The sequence below is a fragment of the Bos taurus genome, chromosome 4, assembly GCF_002263795.3.
Source record: "Bos taurus isolate L1 Dominette 01449 registration number 42190680 breed Hereford chromosome 4, ARS-UCD2.0, whole genome shotgun sequence".
Taxonomy (NCBI): domain Eukaryota; kingdom Metazoa; phylum Chordata; class Mammalia; order Artiodactyla; family Bovidae; genus Bos; species Bos taurus.
The window spans coordinates 76,469,953-76,495,263 of record NC_037331.1 but is presented as its reverse complement, the minus strand read 5'-3'; the positions used below and the strand labels follow the sequence as shown (position 1 = coordinate 76,495,263).

General features: G+C 47.7%; 1 protein-coding gene across 1 annotated transcript; it reads left to right on the top strand.

Moving 5' to 3' along the window:
• Positions 1-1,738: 1,738 nt before the first annotated feature.
• RAMP3 (receptor activity modifying protein 3) lies at positions 1,739-24,551 on the top strand. Its single transcript, NM_001083505.2, has 3 exons — positions 1,739-1,834; positions 19,518-19,650; positions 23,346-24,551. Exons 1-3 carry the CDS (start codon positions 1,771-1,773, stop codon positions 23,599-23,601), a joined length of 453 nt encoding a protein of 150 aa, NP_001076974.1. The 5' UTR covers positions 1,739-1,770; the 3' UTR covers positions 23,602-24,551.
• Positions 24,552-25,311: the final 760 nt, after the last annotated feature.

Here is a 25,311-nt window from a genome sequence, read left to right as displayed (position 1 = left end):
CTTGGTGCAGGGCATCTGAGAAGCGGTGGCTGGCAGGAAGCACTGAGCTGAGGGGTAGCCCCTACATCTGCGCCCCCCACCACCTTGGGCAGAAGGCAAGCAGGAAGGGTGGTCAATTTTAATTAGCTTTAAGTCTCCCTTGAAATAATTCTGGTTCTAATCAGAAAAAGAACAGAAAACTTTGGTCCCTTATTAAGGGGGCTGAAGAGTTGACTCATTGGAAAAGACCCTGATGCTGGGAGGATTGGGGGCAGGAGGAGAAGGGGACGACAGAGGATGAGATGGCTGGATGGCATCACCAACTCGATGGACGTGAGTCTGAGTGAACTCCGGGAGTTGGTGATGGACAGGGAGGCCTGGCGTGCTGTGATTCATGGGGTCGCAAAGAGTCGGACACGACTGAGCGACTGAACTGAACGGAACTGAACTGATAATGCAGGAAAGGTCAGTTTGGCTCCTCTGTTTTGGATGCCTACACTAGAATTCTCCAGCACCATCTGTCTTTGGGGCAGGCCCATTACCTTCCTCTTACCGCTCAGAGGGCAGAGGTCTTGTCCAGGTGGGGAGCCCACTTGCTCCATTCCTCTGACATGGGAAAGGCCCAGGCTGAGAGTAATTAATCCCTAGGCCTTCCTAGTGCTGCTTTCCTGAGCCCTGAGATGAGGCACGGCTGGTGGGGGGTGGCGGACTATGGGCCTCAAAGGGCAGGGGCTCTTCATCAGTGACAATGTGACTGGGTGTCCGTGGGGCCAGGGTCTGTGCTAGGGGCTGAGGGGGACAGAGGTGACCAAACCAAGGGAGGTCATCTGTGGTTGAAGTACCCTGAGGCCCTTTCTCCTTCCCCTGGGAGCCCATAACACTTCACGAAGTCAGGCCCTGAGGGGTACCCAGTCACTCTCTTGGCCCTCATTTTGTCCCCTGAGGCCTCCAGAGGGCACAGGGTACGGACTGGGGCCTGAGGACTCAGTTCTAGCCGTGGGCGGTGGGGTGTGTGTCAGTGTAGGTGTGTGCATGCCCCACCCTCTCTGGTCCAGAGGGGTGCAAAGGTTCTTGGCAGAGGGAAGACCCCAGGAAGGTATCCTAGGGCTTGAGGCCCATAAGTACTTGGGGTTCTACCCAGAAGTCCCCACTTCTCACCCCCTCACAGAGATGCCTCCACTCACACCCAGCTTTCTCCAAGGGGGTTGCCCCCTGCACCCACTTGCTCCCTCCCCGGTCTCCCATGGCACCGAACCCCACAGCTATCTTTCTCCAGACACCTTCCCAGGCTCCTTTGTGGTCTGGGTTGAGGGTGGGTGCACCTGCTGGGTCCACCCCACTCCCCGCCAGGCTCCCACCTGCCCCCAAGCCTGCTCCCCAGCCCAGCTGGACACCAGGTCTTCTAGGACTGCACCCTTAGGGCAGAAGGAAGAGGATATGCGCTGGGGAGGGGATGCGTCCTGGGGGAAGGACCAGTCAGTGAGGGGAGGCACGTCCTGGGGGGTAGGACGAGTCCTTGGCGGGGCTCGTCATAGGGATGGGAGCGTCCTGAGGGGCAGCACGTCCTGGGAGAGCGCGACCTGCTGGAGGGCACCTGTTGCGGGGAGGGAGGCGCATCCCAGAGGGCGGAGAGCACAGCCTAGGGGCAGGCACCTCCTGGGGGCGGGCTCTTTGCGGCCCCTCCCCGGCCTGGGCTCCGTCCCCGGGCGCCCCCAGCGGGGACGCATCTGCACCGCGCGCCGCCGCTGGACTGTGCGTCACAGCTGGACCGCGCGCGACAGCTGGCCAGCCATGGGGACAAGAGCGCTGCGGCGCCCCTACTTTTTTCCACTACTGCTGCTGCTGCTGCTCTGCGGTAAGGGGGCGCTGAGTCCGGCGCCGGGGCGCCCCGACCTCCTTGGGGGTCGTGGGATCCTCGCGGCCTTTGGCATCCTGCCTCTGCACCTGGCTGCTCCTCCTCCTCAGCACCGACCTGGGCCAGCCCGGCGCGCCGGGCTCTGGAGGCGCGGTCCCCAGGATGCTCCAGCTGATGGTGACGGGCCGGGCTTGGAAGGAAGGCGAAGGGTCTCCTGCAGGCTGTGCTTCGGCAGCGTGCTCGGCCAGAGCCCGCTCCTCCCTGCTGTGATGTCTCCGGCCTCGCTGTTCTGGGGCTGGGGACTGGCGGGCGTGTCCATCTCCCTCCTCCCTGTGAGGTAGTGTGCTCCACGTCCGGGGCTCCTGCGTGCACAGCCGGCGCAGGGGTGTGGATGAGAGGAAACCAGAAGTGGGAGTGCTAGATCTTCCCTGCTGTGTCTGTCCTCCGAAGCCAGTGTTTCAGTGTGAGTGTGTATGCCTGTGTCTGGAGCAACTGGCTGGAGGGGACAGAGGGCGGCTTTCTGAGGTTTCCCCTCCCAGATCCCTTCTCCACCGAGAAAACACGGGGCTCCTGGGAAGACACATTGCTCACAAACTGGGAATGGATTGAATGAAATGCTTGTTTTGAAAAATCCTTCTAAGGAAATCATCCAAGAACCAGTGATAGGGTATCCGTGTTTGGGGAGGGTTTCCGTGGGAGAGCCTTCCTGAGCCTGGCCAGCTCTGAGAGGGGGAAGCCCTGGCCTGGGGGTCCACAGTCCCCTGGGTCCTTTGGGATGCTCCCTTGTTCTCACTGGCCTCAGTTTCCCTGACTGTAAGATGTAAAATTGGGCTTGTTTGCATTGCCACTGTCAGCTTCGATGACCTAGAATTTGGAAAAAGCTGCTTAGGCCCATTGGCATCTTGAACTCCAGGTTATCTTTCCACTGGTGATGTCTGGGGTGGATAAAGTATGACTTCATTTAATGTTCAGGGGTTAGAGCCGTAGGGTTAGCTGGGTTTTTGTGTTAGAGGAAAGAGTGATTGGTGGCTTCCAGAAGTCAGGAGATCAGGAGCACACTGATACAGGATTTCAGCAAGCTTCAAATGCAAAGCCCTTGGATGAAGTTTTTTTTATTTTAATTTTTTAATTGGAAGATAGTTACTTTAAAATGTGTTGGTTCCTGCCATACAACAACACGAATCCATCGTAATTACATATATATCCCCTCCCTCTCCCCGCTTCCATGCCACCCCTCTAGGTCATCACAGGGCACCAGGCTGGGCTCCCTCTGTTACACAGCAGCTTCCCACTCATTATCTGTTTACACATGGTAGTGTATATGTGTCAGCGCTGCTTTCTCAGTTCGTCCTACCCTCTTCTTCCCCTGCTGTGTACACAAGTCCGTTCTCTACGTCTGGATGGAGATTTTGGTTCTTGTAATGGGAGAAGACTCTGATTCATTATGATGGAAACTGAGGCTCTCCTTGCCCACCTATAGCCTGGAGGTGAGAAGGACCAAAGGCAGGCCCTGTGGAGAAACCTTCCATGTTAATAGCCTTGGGCTCATGTTGGTGTGGTTCTGGGAGCCACCTCATCTTGTCTCATTGGACCCGGTGTCCCTCGCCCACGGAACCTGGGCTCAGGCTCCCCAGCCAGGGTCAGGGTCCAGGTCAGCTCCTCAGCAGACGCAGTCCAGTGCTGGCCTCATCAGAGTGAGGACCTCAGAAACTGACTCCTGACTGAGTCAAGGAGATGCACAGAGAGACAGACCTGCTCATGTGCTCACACTGCTTTGTCATACATGGGACGGGGGCCATATCAGCCCTGGAGGCAGCTGCATCTTGAAGGAGGGTGCCAGGGCTGCTCTGGATGCTGACACCCTGCCATCGCTGAGCTGTCTCTGGGTGGTACAAAGTGGGTACAGGGAGCTGGGCTAGCAAGGGGGCTGTTCCTAGTGATCATCAGGTTCCACTGAGGACAGGCTCTGAAGGACCCATCAGGGAAGGTGCTTTGAGAATTACAAACCCTAATTCAGAAGCAGGTGCTGCTATGCAGGGCCCTGGGGTCGTGAGGTCCAGCAGAAGTCCACTCAGCTGGTGCCTGTTACTGACTGGGGCCGAAACTGCACTCAGGTTTGACTGCTCAATGCTCAAAAATCAGTCTTCAAGACACAAGGGTTAGCGGGGGGAAAATGCTTTATTCAGGAAGCCAGCAACCTAGGAAGATGGCAGACCACCCAAATCAACTCCAACTTGCCAACCAGAGGGCAAGAGCTTTTACAATTTTTTTACAATGATTTTATGTTTTTTTTTTTTTTTAATGTGGACCATTTTAAAAGTCTTTATTGAATTTGTTGACCAACCTAGATAGCATATTAAAAAGCAGAAACATTACTTTGCCACCAAAGGTCCATCTAGTCAAAGCTATGGTTTTTCCAGTAGTCTTGTATGGATGTGAGAGTTGGACCATAAAGAAAGCTGAGTGCAGAAGAACTGAGACTTTTGAACTGTGGTGTTGGAGAAGACTCTTGAGAGTCCCTTGGACTGCAAGGAGATCAAACCAGTCAATCCTAAAGGAAATCAGTCCTGAATATTCATTGGAAGGACTGATGCTGAAGCTGAAGCTCCAGTACTTTGGCCACATGATGTGAAGAGCTGACTCTTTAGAAAAGACCCTGATGCTGGGAAAGATTGAAGGCAGGAGGAGAAGGGGACAACAGAAGATGAGATGGTTGGATGGCATCACCGACTCTATGGACATGAGTTTGAGCAAGCTCTGGGAGTTGGTAATGGACAGGGAAGCCTGGTGTGCTGCAGTCCATGGAGTCACAAAGAGTTGGATACAACTGAGTGACTGAACTGAACTGATTGAATTTGTTACAATATTGCTTCTGTTTTACATTTTGGTTGTTTGGCTTCAAGGCATATGGGATCTTAGCTCCCTGACCAGGGACCCAACCTGTACCCTCTGCCCTGGAAGGCAAGATCTTAACTACTGGACTGCCAGGGAAGTCCCAGGGCAAGAGCTTTTAAGGGAAAGCTTCAAGGATGTGCAGGTGGGGGCTATGTGCAGAACAGCACTGCTCAAATTGGAGCAGCTTGTATTACGGCTGCAGTTTGATCATCAGGCAGTTAGCTCTTTCTCCGTGGTGGTTTTAGATTCTGTAAGACAACTCAGAAATAGGTATTGGACAGTGTTATCTAAGTTCTTCAGGGAGGAGCTACAGATTCTGAGACTGCTGTAAGGCCTAACTGCTACTTTTGTCACTCCATGTCTACAACTTTTCAGTCATTAATTCTTTTAAAAATATTTATTTCTTTTATTTATTTATTCAGCTGTGCTGGGTCTTAGTTGCAGCATGCAGTCTTTTAGTTGTGGCATGTGAACTTTAGTTGCGACTTGTGGGATCTAGTTCCCCGACAAGGGATGGAACCCAGGTCCCTTGCATTGGGAGCATGGAGTCTTAGCCACTGGACCACCAGGGAAGCCCTACAATGTGTGTTAAATAGGCCACAAACAAGCTCTTTTAAATTAGTGTAAAATTTGAGTTAAATCATATAAATCAGAATGACTTCCACATACCTCAATATGTGAAAATGTCTTCTATCGTTTTCCCCTTTTGATGGCAAGTCTTTCAGTAGAAAGCAATAATGATAAAAATATTTGTCCCTTGATCATGTTTGCTGCTTGCCCTGGGTCTATCCTCTGCCTTGGTGCTAGTCCTACTTTTCGCTTATATGAAAAGTAGTTATTTTTTCATATAAACAAAAATTTTTTTCAGTTTTTTTTTCATTTATATGAAAAGCCTAGTTATCCATGTTGGAGGAAAACTAATCAGACATAACAAAGGACTACAAAGGTATGTTGACAGTGGGACCTTTTATAGGTTATGTGTGTGTGTTAAGTTGCCTCAGTCATGTCTGACTCTTTGCAACCCTGTAGACTATTGCCTGCCAGGCTCTCTGTCCATGGGATTCTCCAGACAAGAATACTAGAGTGGGTTGCTGTGCTCTACTCCAGGGGATCTTCCCACCCAGGGATTGAACCCATGTCTTTTATGTCTTCTTCATTGACAGACTGTCCTTTGCCATGAGTGCCACTTGGGAAGCCCTTTATAGGTTACATATCTTATCAGCTATATCCAGTTGTCACACAAATGTTGTACATGCACTAACTTAAAGCAAGCAGTGATACATGTCATGAGTAGTTATACTCTGACAACTTCACTAGGTCAATTTTTCATTTAATGCTCTCCATAAAGTTTAATAAACCAAATAATCTTGATTAGTTTAATATTTCTTTCAGAGATGCTTCAGGGGCCATTTGGAGAACTCAGTTAGCTAGAGAAGGAAACCTAAAATCTCTTATCAAAAACAGCTCAATATTCCAGGAAACATTGCTCTTTTAACAGAGTGAGAAAACCAAACTCCAGTCTTGTATTAGTTTACTTTTGATAATAAAATTAATCTATTTTATTAACTTCAATCTAATCTTATTCAATCCTGACCATGCATAAAACTTTTCTTAAGATTCCTTTTACATAAACCTCCACGATTTCTGTATTCATGTAAGTTTGTCCCTTATCCTTTCCCCATCTAGAAACGATGAGCTCTAGGGCAAAATTGTTTTTCTTTTTTCTTTAACACAACTATCTCCATTCTTTTTTTTTTAAAAATTATTTATTTAGCTGTGCCAGGTCTTAGTTGCGACACAGGATCTTTGATCTTCGTCAGGCATGCAAACTCTTAGTTTTGGCATGCGGGATCTTTGTTCCAGCCTGCATATGCTTAGTTGCAGCATATGGGATCTAGTTTCTTGACCAGGGTTTGAACCTTGGCCCCCTGCATTGGGAGTGCGGAGTCTTAGCCATTGGCTACCTAACTTTAGTGTTCTTGCCTGAAGAATTCCATGGACGGAGGAGCCTGGAAGGCTACAGTCTATGGGGTTGCACAGAATCGGACACAACTGACTTATTTTTGGCAGTTTTAATTACATATTTATTATAATTTTCATCCTTAAAAATCCTAATCTCTAGCAAAAACCAAAAGGCGAGTAATTGAACTGTTTGTTATACTAACATTTTCTAATTGACAAACTTATAAACATGTTCTATAACCTCTAAAAACATACATTTTTATAGCTTAATTTCTCTCTTTAAAGTGATATAAATATCTTTAGTTTTTTCTCTCCTAAGAAGACAAAAGATTGCTAGACTTGTATAACAATCAATGTTCCAGTATTTTATCTTAAAAAAAGACCTAGACCTTCAATGGATTTTTATCATTTAACTTAATTTAGCAAAACTTTTAAGTTTCAAGTTACTGAGAATCTAAAAAAATTAAAACATATAATCATTTCTAAAGAGTTCATCTAAAAACTTCTATACCATTTTTCTGTATTTTACTACTTATGACAATATCATCATGGCAAATCAGTTTTTTGTTGATAATTTTTTCAATAGATATAACATGAATTTACTGACTTCAGTAAACCTTTGTACAAGAGAAGTATCATACGTAGTACTGATGACTCTGAAGACATATCTGTATTAATTAACAAATCTTAATACTGGATATTAATTTAATACTTAATATTCTGCAGAGCACATGAACCTGAAACTCATTTTGGTTTAGTTCAGTTCAGTTCAGTCGCTCAGTCGTGTCCGACTCTTTGCGACCCCATGAATCGCAGCACACCAGGCCTCCCTGTTCATCACCAACTCCCGGAGTTCACTCAGACTCACGTCCATCGAGTCAGTGATGCCATCCAGCCATCTCATCCTCTGTCGTCCCCTTCTCCTCCTGCCCCCAATCCCTCCCAGCATCAGAGTCTTTTCCAATGAGTCAGCTCTTCAGATGAGGTGGCCAAAGTACTGGAGTTTCAGCTTTAGCATCATTCCTTCCAAAGAAATCCCAAGGCTGATCTCCTTCAGAATGGACTGGCTGGATCTCCTTGCATTTTGGTTAGTTTTTTGTTGTATTTAGAAATGTTTGATTTGTAAGTGCTCACTTTTCTTTAAGACAGTTAAATAGAGATCATAGATTAATTTTGGTAATTTATAGATTAATTTTGGTAATATTATCCAAAGATAAGACACAATTATGATGTGGCTTCCTGGTGGCTCAGACAGTAAGGAGTCTGCCTGAAGTGCAGGAGACCTGGGTTCAATCCCTGGGTTGGGAAGATCCCCTGGAGAAGAGAATGGCAACCCACTCCAGTATTCTTGTCTGGAGAATTTCATGGACAGAGGAGCCTGGCAGGCCATGGCTCACCAGTCCATGGGGTCCTAAACTTACTTGCATTTAAAAAACCTTCCCCTGCCCCCCACCTTTTTTTTTTTTCTTTTGGCTTGAAGTTCTACTAATTAACCCAAGGCCTACTGGCTCAGTTTCATGCCTTGCTCTTGACCAAACCGTTGGGTTTGGATATTACTCCTGGGGTGCCTCTCTCTTTGCAGCAGTTGTTCCCCATGATCATAAAACATTTAGTGGCACTTAGTCTCAGCTTTTCCCACTCTAGCAACCTAGAAAGGGCTGTTGTGACTGCCAGTAGGGCTTTCCTGGTGACTTAGCAGTAAAGAATCCGCCTGCAATGCAGGAGCTACAGGACACATGAGTTCGATCTCTGGGTTGGGAAGATCCCCTTGGAGGAGGGCATGGCAACCCACTCCAGTATCTTGCCTGGGAAATCCCATGGACAGAGGAGCCTGGAGGGCTGCAGTCCATGGGATCCCAGAGAGTCAGACACGACTGAAGCGACTAAGCACGCATGCATGCATGTGACTGTCAGTTGGATTCAGTCAGTTGAGGCCCCGTAACCCTGTGTGGGGACCTAGGAGTGTGGAGTGAAGGATTGCATGTATGGGAAGCTCCTGCCAGTGCCTGGCACACATTCTGTGAACACTTGAGTTTGCTAGCATCTGTGGCTCCCAGGGGCTCACTTACAGCACCACCAGACAGAGTGCCTGTGCCAGTGTGTCTGTGTATAAACACGGCACTGTCACTGTTTTTGTCACTGGTGGGAGTAATGTCCTGCCGTCGAGCCGTCTCCTGTCGCATTGGATTCTGTGCACTCAAGTGGGCCCAGGTGCAGTGCTGGATATCAGGTACCCCAGTGATTGCAAGGAGGTGCTTGGCTCAGAGGTGCCTTGGAGGTCCTCTGATGTCACTATATGGAAACTGAGGTCCAGGATGGGGAAGAACTCGCCAGACCACAAGGGCTGAGAGCAGAACCTTCCAGACACCACAGTGTCCCAGAGCCATACGGGCCACGGCCCGTCACTGCTGAGCCCACCGAGGCCACGGCCTGCTTGCTGCTTGTTTGCCCTGGAGGAGAATGAGAGCTCCTGTTTTTCATTTCCAAATGACTGGCCATAAAAGCCTTTTCTCTCGGAAATGCATCTGTTTGGCTATTTATCACTTCCCAGAGTCTGAAAGTTCCCTAGACAAAAGAAACACAGTCCTGCCTGCCTTTTCTTTGTTTCCCTGATGGAACCGCTGAAATGGTTTTCTATTCCAAGTTAATTCCTGAGACCTTTACTAATGCAGCTGGTAGCCTGAGTGGGTGGCAGCCATCTACCTTCTTGGTGTTGTCAGGAATCTGCATCTTTACCTCTCTTTTTTTTTTGTTTTTCTTTTTAATTTATTGTTTTACTGAAGGATAATTGCTTTATAGAATTTTGTTGTTTTCTCTCAAACATGAATCAGACATAGGTATACATATATCCTCTCCCTTTTGAACCTCCCTCCCATTTCTCTTCCCATCCCACTGCTCTAGGTTGATATGGAGCCCCTGTTTGAGTTTCCTGAGACACACAGCAAATTCCCGTTGGCTATCTATTTTACATATGGTAATGTAAGTTTCCATGTTACTCTTTCCATACATCTCACCCTCTCCTCCCCTCTCCCCATGCCCATAAGTCTATTCTCTATGTCTGTTTCTCCACTGCTGCCCTGTAAATAAGTTCTTCAGTACCATTCTTCTAGATTCCGTATATGTGTACTAGAATATGATATTTATCTTTCTCTTTTGACTCACTTCACTCTGTATAATAGGTTCTAGGTTCATCCACCGCATCAGAACTGACTAAAATGCGTTCCCTTTTATGGCTGAGTAATATTTCGTTGTGTATATGTACCACAACTTCTTTATCCACTCAACTGTTGATGGACATCTAGGTTGCTTCCATGTTCTAGCTATTGTAAAAAGTGCTGCAATGAACAATGGGATACATGTGCCTTTTTCAATTTTGGTTTCCTCAGGGTATATGTCTAGGAGTGGGATTGCTGGGTCATACGGTGATTTTATTCCTAGTTTTTTTAAGGACTCCCCATACTGTCTTCCATAGTGGCTGTATCAATTTACGTTCCACCAACAGTGCAAGAGTGTTCCCTTTTCTCCACAGCCTCTCCAGCATTTATTGTTTGTAGACTTTTTGATGAGGGCCATTCTGCCTGGTGTGAGGTGATTGTAGTTTTGATTTGCATTTCTCTAATAATGAGCGATGTTGACCATCTTTTCATGTGTTTGTTAGCCATCTGTATGTCTTCTTTGGAGAAATGTCTGTTTAGGTCTTTTTTCCACTTTTCGATTGGGTTTTTTGTTTTTCTGGCATTGAGTTGTATGAACTGCTTGTATATTTTGGAAATTAATCCTTTGTCAATTGTTTCATTTGCTATTATTTTCTCCCATTCTGAAGGTTGTCTTTTCACCTTGCTTATAGTTTCCTTTGCTGTGCAAAAGCTTTTAAGTTTAATCAGGTCCCACTTGTTTGCTTTTGTTTTTATTTCCATTACTCTAGGAGGTGGGTCATAGAGGATCTTGCTTTGATTTATGTTATCAAGTGCTCTGCCTATGTTTTCCTCTAAGAGTTTTATAGATTCTGCTCTTACATTTAAGTCTTTAATCCATTTTGAGTTTATCTTTGTGTGTGGTGTTAGGAAGTGTTCTAATTTCATTCTTTTACATGTAGCTGTCCGGTTTTCCCAGCACCATTTATCGAAGAGGCTGTCTTTTCCCCATTGTATATTCTTGCCTCCTTTGTCAAAAATAAGGTACCCATAGGTACATGGGTTTATCTCTGGGCTTTCTATCTTGGTCCATTGATCTATATTTCTGTTTTTGTGCCAGTACCATACTGTCTTGATGACTGTAGCTTTGTAGTATAAATTGAAGTCAGGAAGTTTGATTCCTCCAGCTCCATTCTTCTTTCTCAAGTCTGCTTTGGGTATTTGGGATCTTTTGTGTTTCCATGTGAATTGTGAAATTTTTGTTCTATTTCTGTGAAAAATGCCATTGGTAATTTGATAAGGATTGCATTGAATCTGGTAGATTGCATTTGATAGTATATTCATTTTCACAATATTGATTCTTCCTACCCAGGAACATGGAATATATCTGCATCTGTTTATGTCATCTTTGATTTCTTTCATTAGTGTCATAATTTTCTGTGTACAGTTCTTTTGTCTCCTTAGGTAAGTTTATTCCTAGATATTTAATTCTTTTTGTTGCAGTGGTGAATGGGATTGATTCCTTAATTTCTCTTTCTGATTTTTCATTATTAGTATATAGAAATGCAAGTGATTTCTGTGTATTGATTTTGTATCCTGTAACTTTGCTAAATTCACTGATTAGCACTAGTAATTTTCTGATACTGTCTTTAGGGTTTTCTATGTACAGTATCATGTCATCTGCAAACAGTGAGAGCTTCACTTCTTCTTTTCCAATCTAGATTCCTTTTATTTCTCTTTCTTCTCTGATTGCTATAGCTAGGATTTCCAGAACTATGTTGAATAATAGTGGTGAAAGTGGACAACCTTGTCTTGTTCCTGATCTTAGGGGAATGCTTTCAGTTTTTCACCATTAAGAATGTTTGCTATAGGCTTATCATATACGGCCTTTACTATGTTGAGGTAGGTTCCTTCTATGGCCATTTTTTGAAGAGTTTTAATCGTAAATGGGTGCTGAATTTTGTCAAAGGCTTTTTCTGCATCTATTGAGATTATCATATGATTTTTATCTTTCAGTTTGTTAATACGGTGTATCACATTGATTGATTTTCATATATTAAAGAATCCTTGCATTCCTGGAATAAACCCAACTTGATCATGGTGTATGAGCTTTTTTATGTGTTGCTAAAATTTTGTTGAGGATTTTTGCATCTAAATTCATCAGTGATATTGGCCTGTAGTTTTCTTTTTTTGTGTTGTCTTTGTCTTGTTTTGGTATCAGGGTGATGGTGGCCTCATAGAATGAGTTTGGAAGTGTTCCTTCCTCTGCAATTTTTTGAAAGAGTTTTACAAGAATAGGCATTAGCTCTTCTCTAAATGTTTGATAGAATTCTCCTGTGAAGCCATCTGGTCCTGGGCTTTTGTTTTTTGGGAGATTTTTGATCACAGCTTCAATTTTAGTGGTTGTAATTGGGTTGTTCATAATTTCTATTTCTTCCTGGTTCAGTCTTGGAAGATTGAACTTTTCTAAGAATCTGTTTATTTCTTCCAGGTTATCCATTTTATTGTCATATAGTTGTTCATAATAGTCTCTTATAATCCTTTGTATTTCTGCATTGTCTGTTGTAACCTCTCCTTTTTCATTTCTAATTTTGTTGATTTGTTCTTCTCTCTTTTTTTCTTGATGGGTCTGGCTAAAGGTTTGTCAATTTTGTTTATCTTCTCAAAGAGCCAGGTTTTAGTTTTATTAATCTTTGCTATTGTTTCTCTCATTTCTTTTTATTTATTTCTGCTCAGATCTTTATGACTTCTTTCCTTCTACTAAGTTTGGGGTTTTTTTATTCTTCTTTTTCCAATTGTTTTAGGTGTAAAGTTAGGTTGTCTAGTTGATGTTTTTCGTGTTTCTTGAGGTAGGATTGTATTGCTATAAACTTCACTCTTAGAACTGCTTTTGCTGCATCCCATAGGTTTTGAGTTGTCATGTTTTCATTGTAATTTATTTCTAGTGATTTTTTAATTTATATTTTGATTTATTCAGTAACTTGTTGGTTATTTAGAAATGTGTTGTTTAATCTCCATGTGTTTGTGTTTCTTACAGTTTTTTTCTTGTAATTGATATCTAGTCTCATAGCATTGTGGTCAGAGAAGATGCTTGATACGATTTCAATTTTCTTAAATTTACTGAGGTTTGATTTGTGACCCAAGATGTGATCTATCCTGGAGAATGTTCCACGTGCACTTGAGAAGAAGGTGTATTCTTCTGCATTTGGATGGAATGTCCTGAAGATATCAATAAGATCCATCTCATCTAATGCATCATTTAAGACTTGTGTTTCCTTGTTAATTTTCTGTTTTGATGATTTGTGCATTGGTGTGAGTGGGGGTGTTAAAGTCTCCTACTGTTATTGTGTTACTGTCAATTTCTCCTTTTATGTCTGTTGGTGTTTGTCTTATTGAGGTGCTCCTATATTGGGTGCATAGATATTTATAATTGTTATGTCTTCGTCTTGGATTGATCCCTTGATCATTATGTAGTGTCCTTCCTTATTTCTCGTAATATTCTTTATTTTAAGGTCTATTTTGTCCAATATAAGGATTGCTACTCCAGCTTTATTTTGCTTCCCATTTTCATGGAATATATTTTCCCATCCTTTCACTTTCAGTCTATATGTGTCTTTAGGTCTGAAGTGGGTTTCTTGTAGACATCATATATATGGGTCTTGTTTTTGCATACATTCAGCCAGTCTGTGCCTTTTGGTTGGAGCATTTAATCCATTTACATTTAAAGTAATTATTGATATATATCTTCCTATCACCATTTTCTTAATTGTTTGGGATTGATTTTGTAGATCTTTTTTCTTCTCTTGTATTTCTTGACTATATAAGTCCCTTTAACATTTGTTGTAAAGCTAGTTTGGTGGTACTGAATTCTCTTCACTTTTGCTTGTCTGAAAAGCTTTTATTTCTCCATCAATTTTAAATGAGATCCTTGCCAGGTACAGTAATCTTGGTTGTAGATTTTTCCCTTTCAGTACTTTAAATATACCCTTCTGGCTTGGAGAGTTTCTGCTGAAAGATCAGCTGTTAAGAATATGGGATTTCCCTTGTATGTTACTTGTTGCTTCTTCCTTGCTGCTTTTAATATTCTTTCTTTGTGTTTAGTCTTTGTTATCTTGATTAGTATGTGTCTTGGCATGTTTCTCCTTGGGTTTATCCTGTATGGGACTCTTTGTGCCTCTTGGACTTGATTGACTATTTCCTTTTCCATGTTGGGGAAATTTCCAACTATAATCTCTTCAAAAAATTTCTCATACCCTTTCTTTTTCTCTTCTTCTTCTGGGACCCCTATAATTTGAATGTTGGTGCTTTTGATATTGTCTCAGTTGTCTTTGAGACTAGCCTCAGTTCTTTTCATTCTTTTTACTTTATTCTGCTCTTCAGAAGTTATTTCCACCATTTTATCTTCCAGCTCTCTGATTCGTTCTTCTGCTTCAGATATTCTGCTATTAATTCCTTCTAGAGCATTTTTAATTTCAGTAATTGTGTTGTTTGTCTCTGTGTGTTTATTCCTTAATTCTTCTAGGTCTTTGTTAATTGATTCTTGCATTTTCTCCATTTTGTTTTCAAGGTTTTTGATCATCTTTACTATCATTATTCTGAATTCTTTTTCAGGGAGTTTGCCTATTTCCTCTTCCTTTATTTGGACTTCAGTGTTTCTAGTTTGTTCCTTCATTTGTATAGTATTTATCTGCCTTTTCATTATTCATTTTTTTTAATATTGTGTTTGAGATCTCCTTTTCCCAGGCTTCAAGGTTAAATTCTTTTTTCCTTTTGGTTTCTGCCCTCCCAAGGTTGGTCCAGTGGTTTGTGTGAGCTTGTATAAGGTGAGATTTGTGCTGAGTTTTTGTTTGTTTGTTTGTTTTTTCTCTGATGGGCAAGGCTGAGTGAAGTGGTGATCCTGTCTGTTGATGACTGGGTTTGTATTTTTGCTTTGTTTGTTTAGATGAGGCATCCTGCACTGTGTGCTACTGGTGGTTGGTGATGTGGGGCTTATATTCAAGTGGTTTCCTTTGTGTGAGTTCTCACTATTTGATACTTCCTAGGGTTAGTTCTCTGGTAGTCTAGGGTCTTGGAGTCAGTGCTCCCACTCCAAAGGCTCAGGACTTGATCTCTAAAATTCAGTGAAGAAACAGCATGAACTTTCCAAAACCATCTATTTTCTTTTCTTTGAAACGGCAGTCAATTCTGGCATTTAAAGACTTTCCAAGTGTTTCATTCAGGGACTTGTAAATCTCACTTATCTTCTCACAGGCAAACCTCAAGCTCACCAAAGAGGAAAGTTTTACTTCCAAGTCCCAGTCTTGGTACCACTGAGCCCAGCCCCACATCCGTCTTCTCTCCTTGGTGTTGGACTTTAGACAGATACCTCACTACCTCCCATTCCGGTACCAGAAACTTTACCTCAGTCTTATAACGCTGGATGGATTGTTGGGTTTTGCTGGGAGTTCCTTAAGCCTGTGCGTCAGAAATGGTGCTCTACTTAACTGTCCCTCCATCCCCTCATGGAGGTCACTTGACAGGTGTCCCATGGTGCCTGTCCTGTGCATCCTCATAGCACACTGCCCACTCCCACCATGGGCAGGAGAAGTTATCCCAGGAAACTCGCCTCAGGATGTCACGTGGTCCTTGATGGCATATCCTCAACCTGCTCTGGCCAGGCCCCTGCCATGTTGGTGTGTGGCGATCCTGGGACATATGGAGATTCTGGTCTATGAGGAATCAGAAAGAGAGAGGAGGAAGGAGTTCCAAGAGGGAGGATGTGCAGGGGGAAGGAGGAGAATGAGATGGAGGAGGAGGAAGCACTGAACTGGGTCTCAGTGATCTGACAGGTGGTGGCTGGGTTAGGCTGAGGAGGTCCAGATCATCCAGGTCCGTGGATCCAGGTCCAGCTGGGTTTTGATGGTGGTCCAGGGGGTCTAGATGGCCCGGTCTAGTTGGGCTGCAGCTGGGAGGAGTGGCAGTACCAGTAGGGGCAAACCACAGTATGAGCCCTGACTGGCTCGTGCCCATGGGTGGAGGGTGGCACTCAGGAGACCCATGTAGGATACCCTGCAGAGACTGTCAGCCAGACCCAGGAATGGGCACATGGCTGGATGTGGAGGACATTAAGTGGACTGGAGCCTGTGTTGGGCTATCAATGAGCTGCGAGGAAAAAATGCCTGTGCAACAGGGCGGCTGGGGGTGGGGTGGGGGAATGGAGCACAGGTGGCCTTCTCAGCTGCCTCCACGCAGCCCGAGAGCCTGTGCCTCCCAGAGTCACTAACTCCAGGCCTGCACGGCCTGGAGCCAGGGCTGCATGTGGGTTTGGCCCCCCACCCTGTTACTGAGCAAGTGGTCACAGCGACCCTGTCTTTTTGGGCTGTTGCGGGGCTCAGCAAGTTGGACCACACTTAGGACAGGGCACTCAGTGGACGTTGGTCAGTACTGAAGCTGAGGGAAGCCTGGCAAGGGGCAGCCAGGCCAGTGTTCATTTCCAGAAGGGGAAACTGAGGCTCAGAGAGTAGAGTGAGTGCATCTGGGCTGGGAATAGAGTCATGGTGAACATGAGGGGCTTTTCGACCACCTCTGACTCCTCAGCTCTCCCATTGTCTCTTAACTCTGCAGAGTGTGGGCAGGGCCTCTCAGCACCTGGAACTTGTCAGAGATTAGCATCTTGGTGCTGGAGGCCTACTGGCTCAGAATCTTCATTGCACAAGATCTCCGTGCCTGTATGCATGTAGTTGTGAGCTTTCCCTGCTTGTTTGCAGCTCTGGCAGTACATTGGAATCACGCAGGGGTGGGTTTTTTTTGTTCGTTTGTTTTTTTTTAACAAATACGAATGTTTGGTCCCAATCTCAGAGTCACCCTTGCCATGGGCCAGGGCTGTGGCCTCAGGGACTGTGGATGTACAGCCAAGTCAGACACCTTTGTTCCACCTCACGTGGTCATCCTGAGAGACTGAGTGCTGAGAGGGGCTGGGAGGGAGGCCCCTAGCCCCAGAGATCTCCAGGTGGGCTCGGGTATGGTGGTCTGTACCAGCCTCAGAGGGGAATGGCTTTGTTCTGCCTTCAGAAGAATTGTATTACAATAGATTGCTTCCATCAAGGACTTCAGAATCGAGAGCTGTGTTAAAATAGAACTGGATCGACAGGCTGGGAGCACATAATCCAGACCTGCTACAGCCTGGGAAGGGGGCTAGGTGGCTGGGGGTCCAGGCAGAGTGGTGTGTGGGTGGGGCAGTTGTGGCCAGATGGAGACAAGTTGAAAGAGATGCATGACTATTAACTAGTGAAAACACCCAGAATCAGTACCACTCTCTTTTATAGAGGAGGAGACACAGGCCCAGCAAGGTGAAGGGTCTGTCCAGAGTCACACAGCAAACCAGTGACTCCAAGGGGGTGGGGCTGGGCATCTGGTGGTGGTGGTTAACTTCAGAAGGGTACCCTCTTCCTGCAGAGATGGCAAGGCTCCTCTTTGAGGGGTGTCAGCTTCTGGCTTGGCTGCTGCCTGCCTGGGACCCCATGATGTGAAGGTTCTGAGGCTCAGGGTGGGTTCAGTGGGGGAGTGTGGAGTTTGAAAACCCACCTCTGCCTTCTGTTAGGCTTTAGATAAACTGGGAAGGCCTGAACACCTGCACTAGTCTGCCTTTGGGTCCAGCCTCCAACGTCACTTCTTCCCCTTTCATCCAACTACTGTTAATGAATTGAGTCTTTAATTATTATGGAAAGACTCATCTCTAGTGATACTCTTGGCTCTGAAATATACTTTGTCCAGTATTAATGTAGCCACTCCACCTTTCTTTTGATTAATGGTAGCATGGCATATCGGAGAAGGCGATGGCACCCCCCTCCAGTACTCTTGCCTGGAAAAATCCCATGGATGGAGGAGCCTGGTGGGCTGCAGTCCATGGGGTCGCGAAGAGTCAGACACGACTGAGCGAATTCACTTTCACTTTTCACTTTCACGCATTGGAGAAGGAAATGGCAACCCACTCCAGTGTTCTTGCCTGGAGACTCCCAGGGACGGGGAAGCCTGGTGGGCTGCCGTCTATGGGGTCGCACAGAGTCATACACGACTGAAGTGACTTAGCAGCAGCAGCAGCAGCAGCATGGCATATTGTTCCCCACCTTTTACTCTGAATCTATTTGAGTCATTTTAAGGTAGGGTACGTATAAATAGCCTGTGATTGGATTTTTGATTTTGCCTTTTGATTTCATCTAATAATCCTTGTTTCATTTTTTGAATTTTGGCTATGCCCTGTGGCATGTGGCATGTGGATCTTAGCTCCCTGACTAGGGGTCAAACCTGCACCCCCTGGAGTCGAAGCTTGGAGTCTTAACCACTGGACTGCCAAGAAAGTCCTAACAATTTTTATTTCTCTATTGAGGTGCTAAGACCATTTACTTTCAATGTGATAATTTATTGATATGGTTAGTTTTAAATCTACCATGGTACCATCAGTTCGTGCCCCAACTTCTCTCTTTTTCTGCCTTTTTTTAGACTTTGTATTTTTTTTTCCACTTTTTTATTTCTCCTTCTTCTTCCCCTTCACTAATTGGCAGTAATTATTATTGATTACTTTAGTGGTTGCTTTAGGATTTGTAGTATCTTTAACTTATCACAGTCTAAGTGATATTATATCAATTCATGTATAGAATAAGAACCTTCCAAACCTTTCATTCCTTCCCCTACCCCCCTCCGCCCACCTTGGCTGTGCCACATGACTTGTGGGATCTTAGTTCCCCAACCAGGGATTGAACCCAGGTCCTGGCAGGGAAAGCACTGGGTCCTAACCACTGGACCACCAGGGAATTCCCCTTTTTCCTATTTTTAAATGAGTCATTGCTCTTGTTTAATAGCCATAAGAGTTCTTTATATATTTTAGACACAAACCCTGTATCAGAGATATGATTTTCATATATTTGCTTTCATTCTGTGGGATGTCTTCACTCTTTCGATGGTATCTTTTGAAGCACAAAAGTCTAAAAATTTGATATAGTTCAATTTCTATATTTTTCTTTTGTTCGTATTTTTAGTGCCATATGAGAAGACTTCATCTTATACAAGGACACAGTGACTTTCTCCTATATATTTATTCTATTTAAATATTTTATTTATTTATTTTTGGCTCTGTTGGGTCTTTGTTGCTTCATGCAGGCTTTCTCTAGTTGCAGAGAGCAATGAGAGCTACTCTCTAGTTGCAACATGCGGACTTCTCATTGCAGTGGCTTCCCTTGTTACAGACCATGGGCTCTAGGTGCTTGGGCTTCAGTAGTTGTGGTGTATGGACTTATTTGCCCCTGTGACATGTGGATCTTCCCAGACCAGAGATTGAACCCAGCATTGGCAGGTAGATTCTTAACCACTGGACCACCAGGGAAGTCCTCTCCTATATTTTATCCCACTGGAACCCATCTTCCCTCAGCCTCTCCACTCCCAAGACCCCCATCTCTCTGCATGCTGCCCTCCCTTGCCTGCTTCTTTCCATGCTTCACTAGAGGACTTCTTTCTATGACCCCTCTGGTCCTGTCTTGGTGACATCTCAATGTGGGTTCCGTTTTCTGCACTGGCTTCAACCTTCTTGAGTTACATGGAGGCCAAGGTGATGGAAGAAGACCCCAGGGGGCAGACCTTGAGGGGCATCAGCACGAACCTTCAAGGGTCATGACAGCACCTAGCCTTCCTAGTGATGCTCACAACTCTCTCCTCTCTAGGGGAGTCTCCCCCGGTGGGTGGCTGCAATGAGAAGCGTATGTTGGCCATGCTGCCCCGCTGTGGCAAGACCTTCGCCGAAAAGATGAAGAAGGTAGAGGTCTGGAAGTGGTGCAACCTCTCGGAGTTCATCGTGTGAGTGTCCCTGCCCTTGCCCTGCCCACAGCGCCTGTGCTCCTCAAGTTCCGAGGTTCATTCCAAGCCTCCCAGCCCCTCACTCCCCTCACTGACCACACAGGCTGCTCCAAATTGAACACTCCAGGTTGTGCATCCCCCACTCTTCTGAGTGTGGTCATTTCTCTGGGAACCACCGACACCCACTCCCCTTCCTGAATGTGGTTGGTGCCCTGCCCTGGGGTGCCTGCCTCTCTTCACGGTCCGTGCTGGGTGGAGTTGTCATTTTGGGTTTTCTTCACAGCACCAGCCAGGGCTGGGTGGGTAGTCAGGACCATTGGACCACAGAGAAACTGAGTCCCATTGGTTTCTACCTGGTGTGGTGGGGGCCCCACCACAGAGGGCCCGACTTTCTAGAAGCTTCTGAGATATTTTTCATCTCCTGTGATCACACCCAGCATCAAGTGTCTAGGTACACCTTTCACCTCCTCGGAAATCACTGATGGCCTGTGCCTACCTTCCCCCACTTCTCACTTAGAAGTCTCTGTCTGGCACAGTACTGGTGGCTGCTGCATTCAATCTGTCCTGTGGGCCATGCCTGCCTGGGACCCCTGGATTTCTATCAGTTGCATCAGCCCTTTCCACCCCAAGACCCTGGCTCCTGTGCTGTCTGTTCCCAGTGGTTGTTCTATGGGCTTCCATGGCCATCTCCCTAGGGGACAGTGGCTCCTTGTGGGCACATCCACAGCCCCCTCATGGACTCCACACATAGCTGTTCACTGAACCAAATGGAACACAATTTCTGTGTCTGCTGGGAAAGGGGAGGGGGATGTTCAGGAAGGGCCTTGGCCAGGCTTCTTATTGTCCTTGGAACCTGAATGCCAAGCCCAGAGTGGACACACAGGGGTGGAGGTTTAGGGAGGAGGTGTGAGTTTCCTGTCCTTGGCTTCTGTCACCTGCTAAAGCCTCAGTGAGATTAAACAGACATCCAGCCCCAGGGCTGGAGAACAGTAGAGAGGTCAGCCCGGAGGGGGTCTTGGAGGAGAGAGGGGCCGATGTCTACTGGACTAGGGAAAAGTTTGCTGGCGGAAGAGGGAACCTGCCAGGGGCAGTTTGCCTGCCTTCTGGGTTCCACATCCCAACTTTCCCCTCTGGCCCATGGCTGTGTTTTTGCTCATTGTGAGAGCACCCCCAGGGGCTGGAGGGAGGGTGCTCTGGGAGACAGACTGAAGGGAGGGCATGGAAAGGGGTGACCAGAGTAGCTTGGGAAGAACAGAGCTTGTCGTGACCCTGGTTCCATGATGTCACACAAATGGCAGCTTCCTTGGGAAGAACACCGTGATTTTATCTCCAGTTTGAACGCAGGCTGATGAGTTAACAGCACCTGGGACTGTGTGTGGAAAGGCGTGCATCCCTGCCTCATCTGCCTCCCCAGCCCTGGGAACGGCGGGGTGCTGGCTGTGGGGGTGGCCTCCTGCAACTGTTGCCTCGTGCCTGAGCGCCTGACCTTTGCTGTCTTTTATTGTAACAACATTTTCTGTCACAATAAGGAGTCAGTTCCCAGTGATCTTGAGAAGGAGCAAGCGTGGGCAGTCTGCCCAAACCCTAGCCTTTGGGACTCACCTGTGACCTCACTGAGAACCTACTATATGCCAGGCACTTACCAGAAGTGTATTCACAGCACTTAATTTGGTCTTTTCACCAAGGTGGGGGCTTTCACCTAATAAGGTCCATTACCTTATTGGGCTGAGAATTATGAACCCCATTTACAGGTGGAGAAACTGAGGCTCACAGAGGCTAAGCAATGTGGGCAAAGTCAGGAAGATGGTCAGCCAAGCTGAGATGGGAAGATATCGGTTCCACATCCTGAGCCCTAAGCTGCTATCTCGTGCTGTTTTCTGTGCATGGGGGTCACACGGGCCTCAAATCACCCTCCGCCTCCTGCTTCTTGTACCTTGGCTCAGTTGCTCTGAGCTCTGGGGCAGGTGGGGGCTCTGCGGGTGTCGGGTTAGAAGCTCTGGGGTGGCAGGCCACTCATAGGGCCCAGTGGGAGGGGCGGGTCTTGGGGGTGACGGTTTGCCTGAGGACCTGGTTAGTGAGGCAACCCAGAGCCTGGACCCATCCCGAGGACCACATCAGGGCTCTGCACATGGATTCCAGGCTGTAGCCTTTGTTTCCTGCTGTCTTTTGCCTTGTGCGGCTCTTCCTTGCCTGCGTTACCTGAGGGGTGTGGGCAGATGTGTGCCTGACCAACCAGCCAAATGTTTGGGCTGGGAAACCGGTTGCCCCAGGGCCACCAGGAGGGGTGGCGAAGGGTCTGGCTGAATGGATCCGCTGCCCTGTTTCCCACTGCCTTTCCAGGCAGAGATAAGGTTGTGTACAGGAAGCTCCTGCAGGAAGCGGATCCTTCCTGTTGCTCAGGCCACCCTTCCTGGGTCAGTACCGGAAGGAGGAGGGTGGTTGCAAAGCCTCGTTCCCACAGGGAGCTGAGGCAGGAACCCCTTCCTGCCCCAAGCCTGTCCTGTGTGAAGCACTTTGCCAGGTGGGCAGTGGTCGGAGCTGGCACACTGAGGCAGATATTCAACCAGTCTTCTGACCAGAGCATCTTGAACAATGGCTCCAGTCTAGGTCAGCAGCCCCAGAGGCCAGTAATCCTCGGTCAGTGGGTTTTGGGGTTGAATTCTGGGAACTGCTAGTGGTAACACTTGGTTGGCCACATGGACCATCAGGAGCCTGGCTGTTTGATGGATGTGGCTCCTCATTCACGGCTTGCTAAGTGCCTTTCCAGGTTTGGTCAACACAGACAGGAAGACCCTGGGCAGAGGGGATCCCATGTCCTGTCAGGTGGGGGGGGGCTGAAGAAGGTAACTTTGGAGAGGAAGACAGGTTGGGGCTGGGCTCACGGGTGGGATGCCCCCCCCACCTCCCCGCACCACCCAGTCAGGTAAATGAAGGCAGGTTAACTTGACTGGGAGGCAGCCGGCCCTTGGCCTCAGGGAGATTTCTTCCCCTGCTGCTGCTAAGTCACTTCAGTCGTGTCCGACTCTGTGTGACCCCATAGACGGCAGCCCACCAGGCTCCCCCATCCCTGGGATTTTCCAGGCAAGAACACTGGAGTGGGTTGCCATTTCCTTCTCCAATGCATGCAAGTGAAAAGTGAAAGTGAAGTCGCTCAGTCATGTCTGACTTTTAGTGACCCCATGGGAGGCCTATATAGTGGTCCTAGGTGAGAAGGGCCTTGCAGGTCAAGGGGCTGTGACCTTTGGCCTTGGAGAAAGAGCCCAGCCTCAGAGTGTCCTCTGGGAAGACCTGGGGGTGCTGGCACCCTGGAGGCTGAGTCCAGACCTGGGGTGTTGGGAGTTCCTTTCCTTGTAGGGAGGAGGTGACAGTGTGGATGACCACGATGAGGGCAGGGATGATGTACGAGATGCAGACGGGGGCATGGGGTATATTTTGGGGAGTTTATGGCCTCAGAGTTTCTTGCAGGGTATGGGGCCACCACGCAAAAGAACCTCAGGGCAAGGACACCAGGGGGATGGATACTGCCAGACCAGCAGGCCCAAGAGAGATTGTAGCATGAGGCCACTGTTCCCATGTGGCCTGGGGCCATGCTGAGAACCGGTGGCCACACAGCACTGCCTCCCACTTTCCTGTAAGTCAGGGCCAAAGTTAGAAGGGGTGGGGGAGCTGAATGGTCAAACTCTCTGCTTTCATAGGTACTACGAGAGCTTCACCAACTGCACGGAGGTGGAGACCAACGTGGTGGGTTGCTACTGGCCCAACCCCTTGGCTGAGAGCTTCATCGCCAGCGTCCACAGGCAGTTCTTCCAAAACTGCTCGGTGGACAGGCAAGACTGGGAGGACCCCCCAGACGAAATTCTTATCCCGCTGATCACCGTGCCCGTCCTGCTGACCATCGCCATGACTGGTGTGGTGGTGTGGCGCAGCAAACACACCGAACAGGTGTTGTGAGGGCCTGGTGAGCCCGAGGGGCCATGCCTGGAGAGATGGAAGAAAGTTCTGCAGGGCTGATTGAGCTGGTGCTTCAGCTGCCCCCGAACCTTGCCCCGGTGGTCTTGGGCTGGTGATAGAGAAAACGTGCTGTGGCTGGAGCTTGTGTGCTGGGCACAGATCACCGCTGCTTCACCTGCGCTGTCCCAGGCTGGGCTGGGGCCTCTGGTGTTCCCAGTACCAAGTCCCTTAGGGTCCTGCCCTGGCCTGACCTTGACCCCGCTTCCCAACTGACTCTACCCCTGACCCCGTCTCCCACTCTGACCCCACCCCTGGTCCTGGCCCCACCTCCTACTCTGACTCCACCCCCAGCCTTGGCCCCACCTCCTATTCTGATTCCACCTCCTACTCTGACCCCACCTCCTATTCTGACTCCACCTCCCACTCTGACTCCACCCCAGCCCTGACCCTACCTCCTACTCTAATACCACCCCCAGCCTTGGCCCTACCACAGTGTCTCTGCTCTGAAAAGGTGTGCCTATTCCCACCCCACTCCAGTACTCTTGCCTGGAAAATTCCATGGATGGAGGAGCCTGGTAGGCTTCAGTCCAGGCGGTCGCAAAGAGTCGGACACGACTGAGTGACTTCACTTTCTTTCATTCCCACCTGTCTGGGGGTGGGGCAGTAAAGAGTGTGGGAGGGGGCTTTTGTGGGTCCTCGCTTTGCAGGCCTTGAGTCCTCTTGATGGGGAGCCCACTTAGAGAGAATCTGGAAGACAGAATTGAACTGGGAGCTCCAAGGAACCACAGGATAGCTTGCGACGTCCGGTCTGTGGCCGCAGCTGGTGTGGGCCTCCTTGATAATGGACCCCTCTGTGAGCAAGGCCTCGGAGTAGGGGCCTTGTGCGCTCTACTGGCTGAGCTCTGTCTGCTGTGCCTTTGCTTTCTGTGAGTAAAGAGACATGCTACTTCTGGGGTTTCCAGTTTTATTTCAGGGAATTCACAGAGACTCTGCCTGGCCTCTTAGAACTGGCAAGTCCCCCAGGCTAATTTTACAGACGGAGTGATTGAGGCTCCAGGAGGTCAGAGGTCAGAGCAGCAAAGAGAGCCTCAAACCAGGGGAGTGTGGGCAGGTGGGAGGGATCCGCTATCCAGCTCTCAGAGGTTTTGTGCTTCCCACTGGCTCCCTGCGCTTTGAGGATGGAGGGGAGACTTCATCTTTCCGGCATTTCGAGGTTGCATCGGGCTTGCCAGGACCCCCGCCTGGTCCTGGGGACCAGGGAGCAGCTGGTGGAGGCGCTTTGTCTGCAAGCTTCTCTCTGGTCCCCGGTGGCGTTCCAGTTCCCTAGCCATGCTTTCGAATGTGGGCGGTTTACTTCAGCACCGTCTTGCTGGGGCCCAGAAGTGGAACCGTGGCTGTGAGTGGATGTGGAGGGAACCTAGCAGGGCAGTCTCTATGTCCTTCAGAGGCCCTGCTCCTCTTCCTGCCCAGAGGTGCAGGGGGTCCCCTGAGCTTGCTGGTTCCCTGCAGGTGCCCATGGGTGCAGATGCCCACAGGTGCAGGGACGGGATGGGAATCTCCTGGCACTTCCGGTTCCTGAGGTAGCTTCAGCCGAGGAACAGAGGCTGTGATCTCAACGTGTATCCACAGTGCCTCTGGAGCATCGCCCACCACGCAGGTCTCTGCGGGTCATCTGTGAGCTGGACGTCTGTTGATGAGATAACCTGTGGA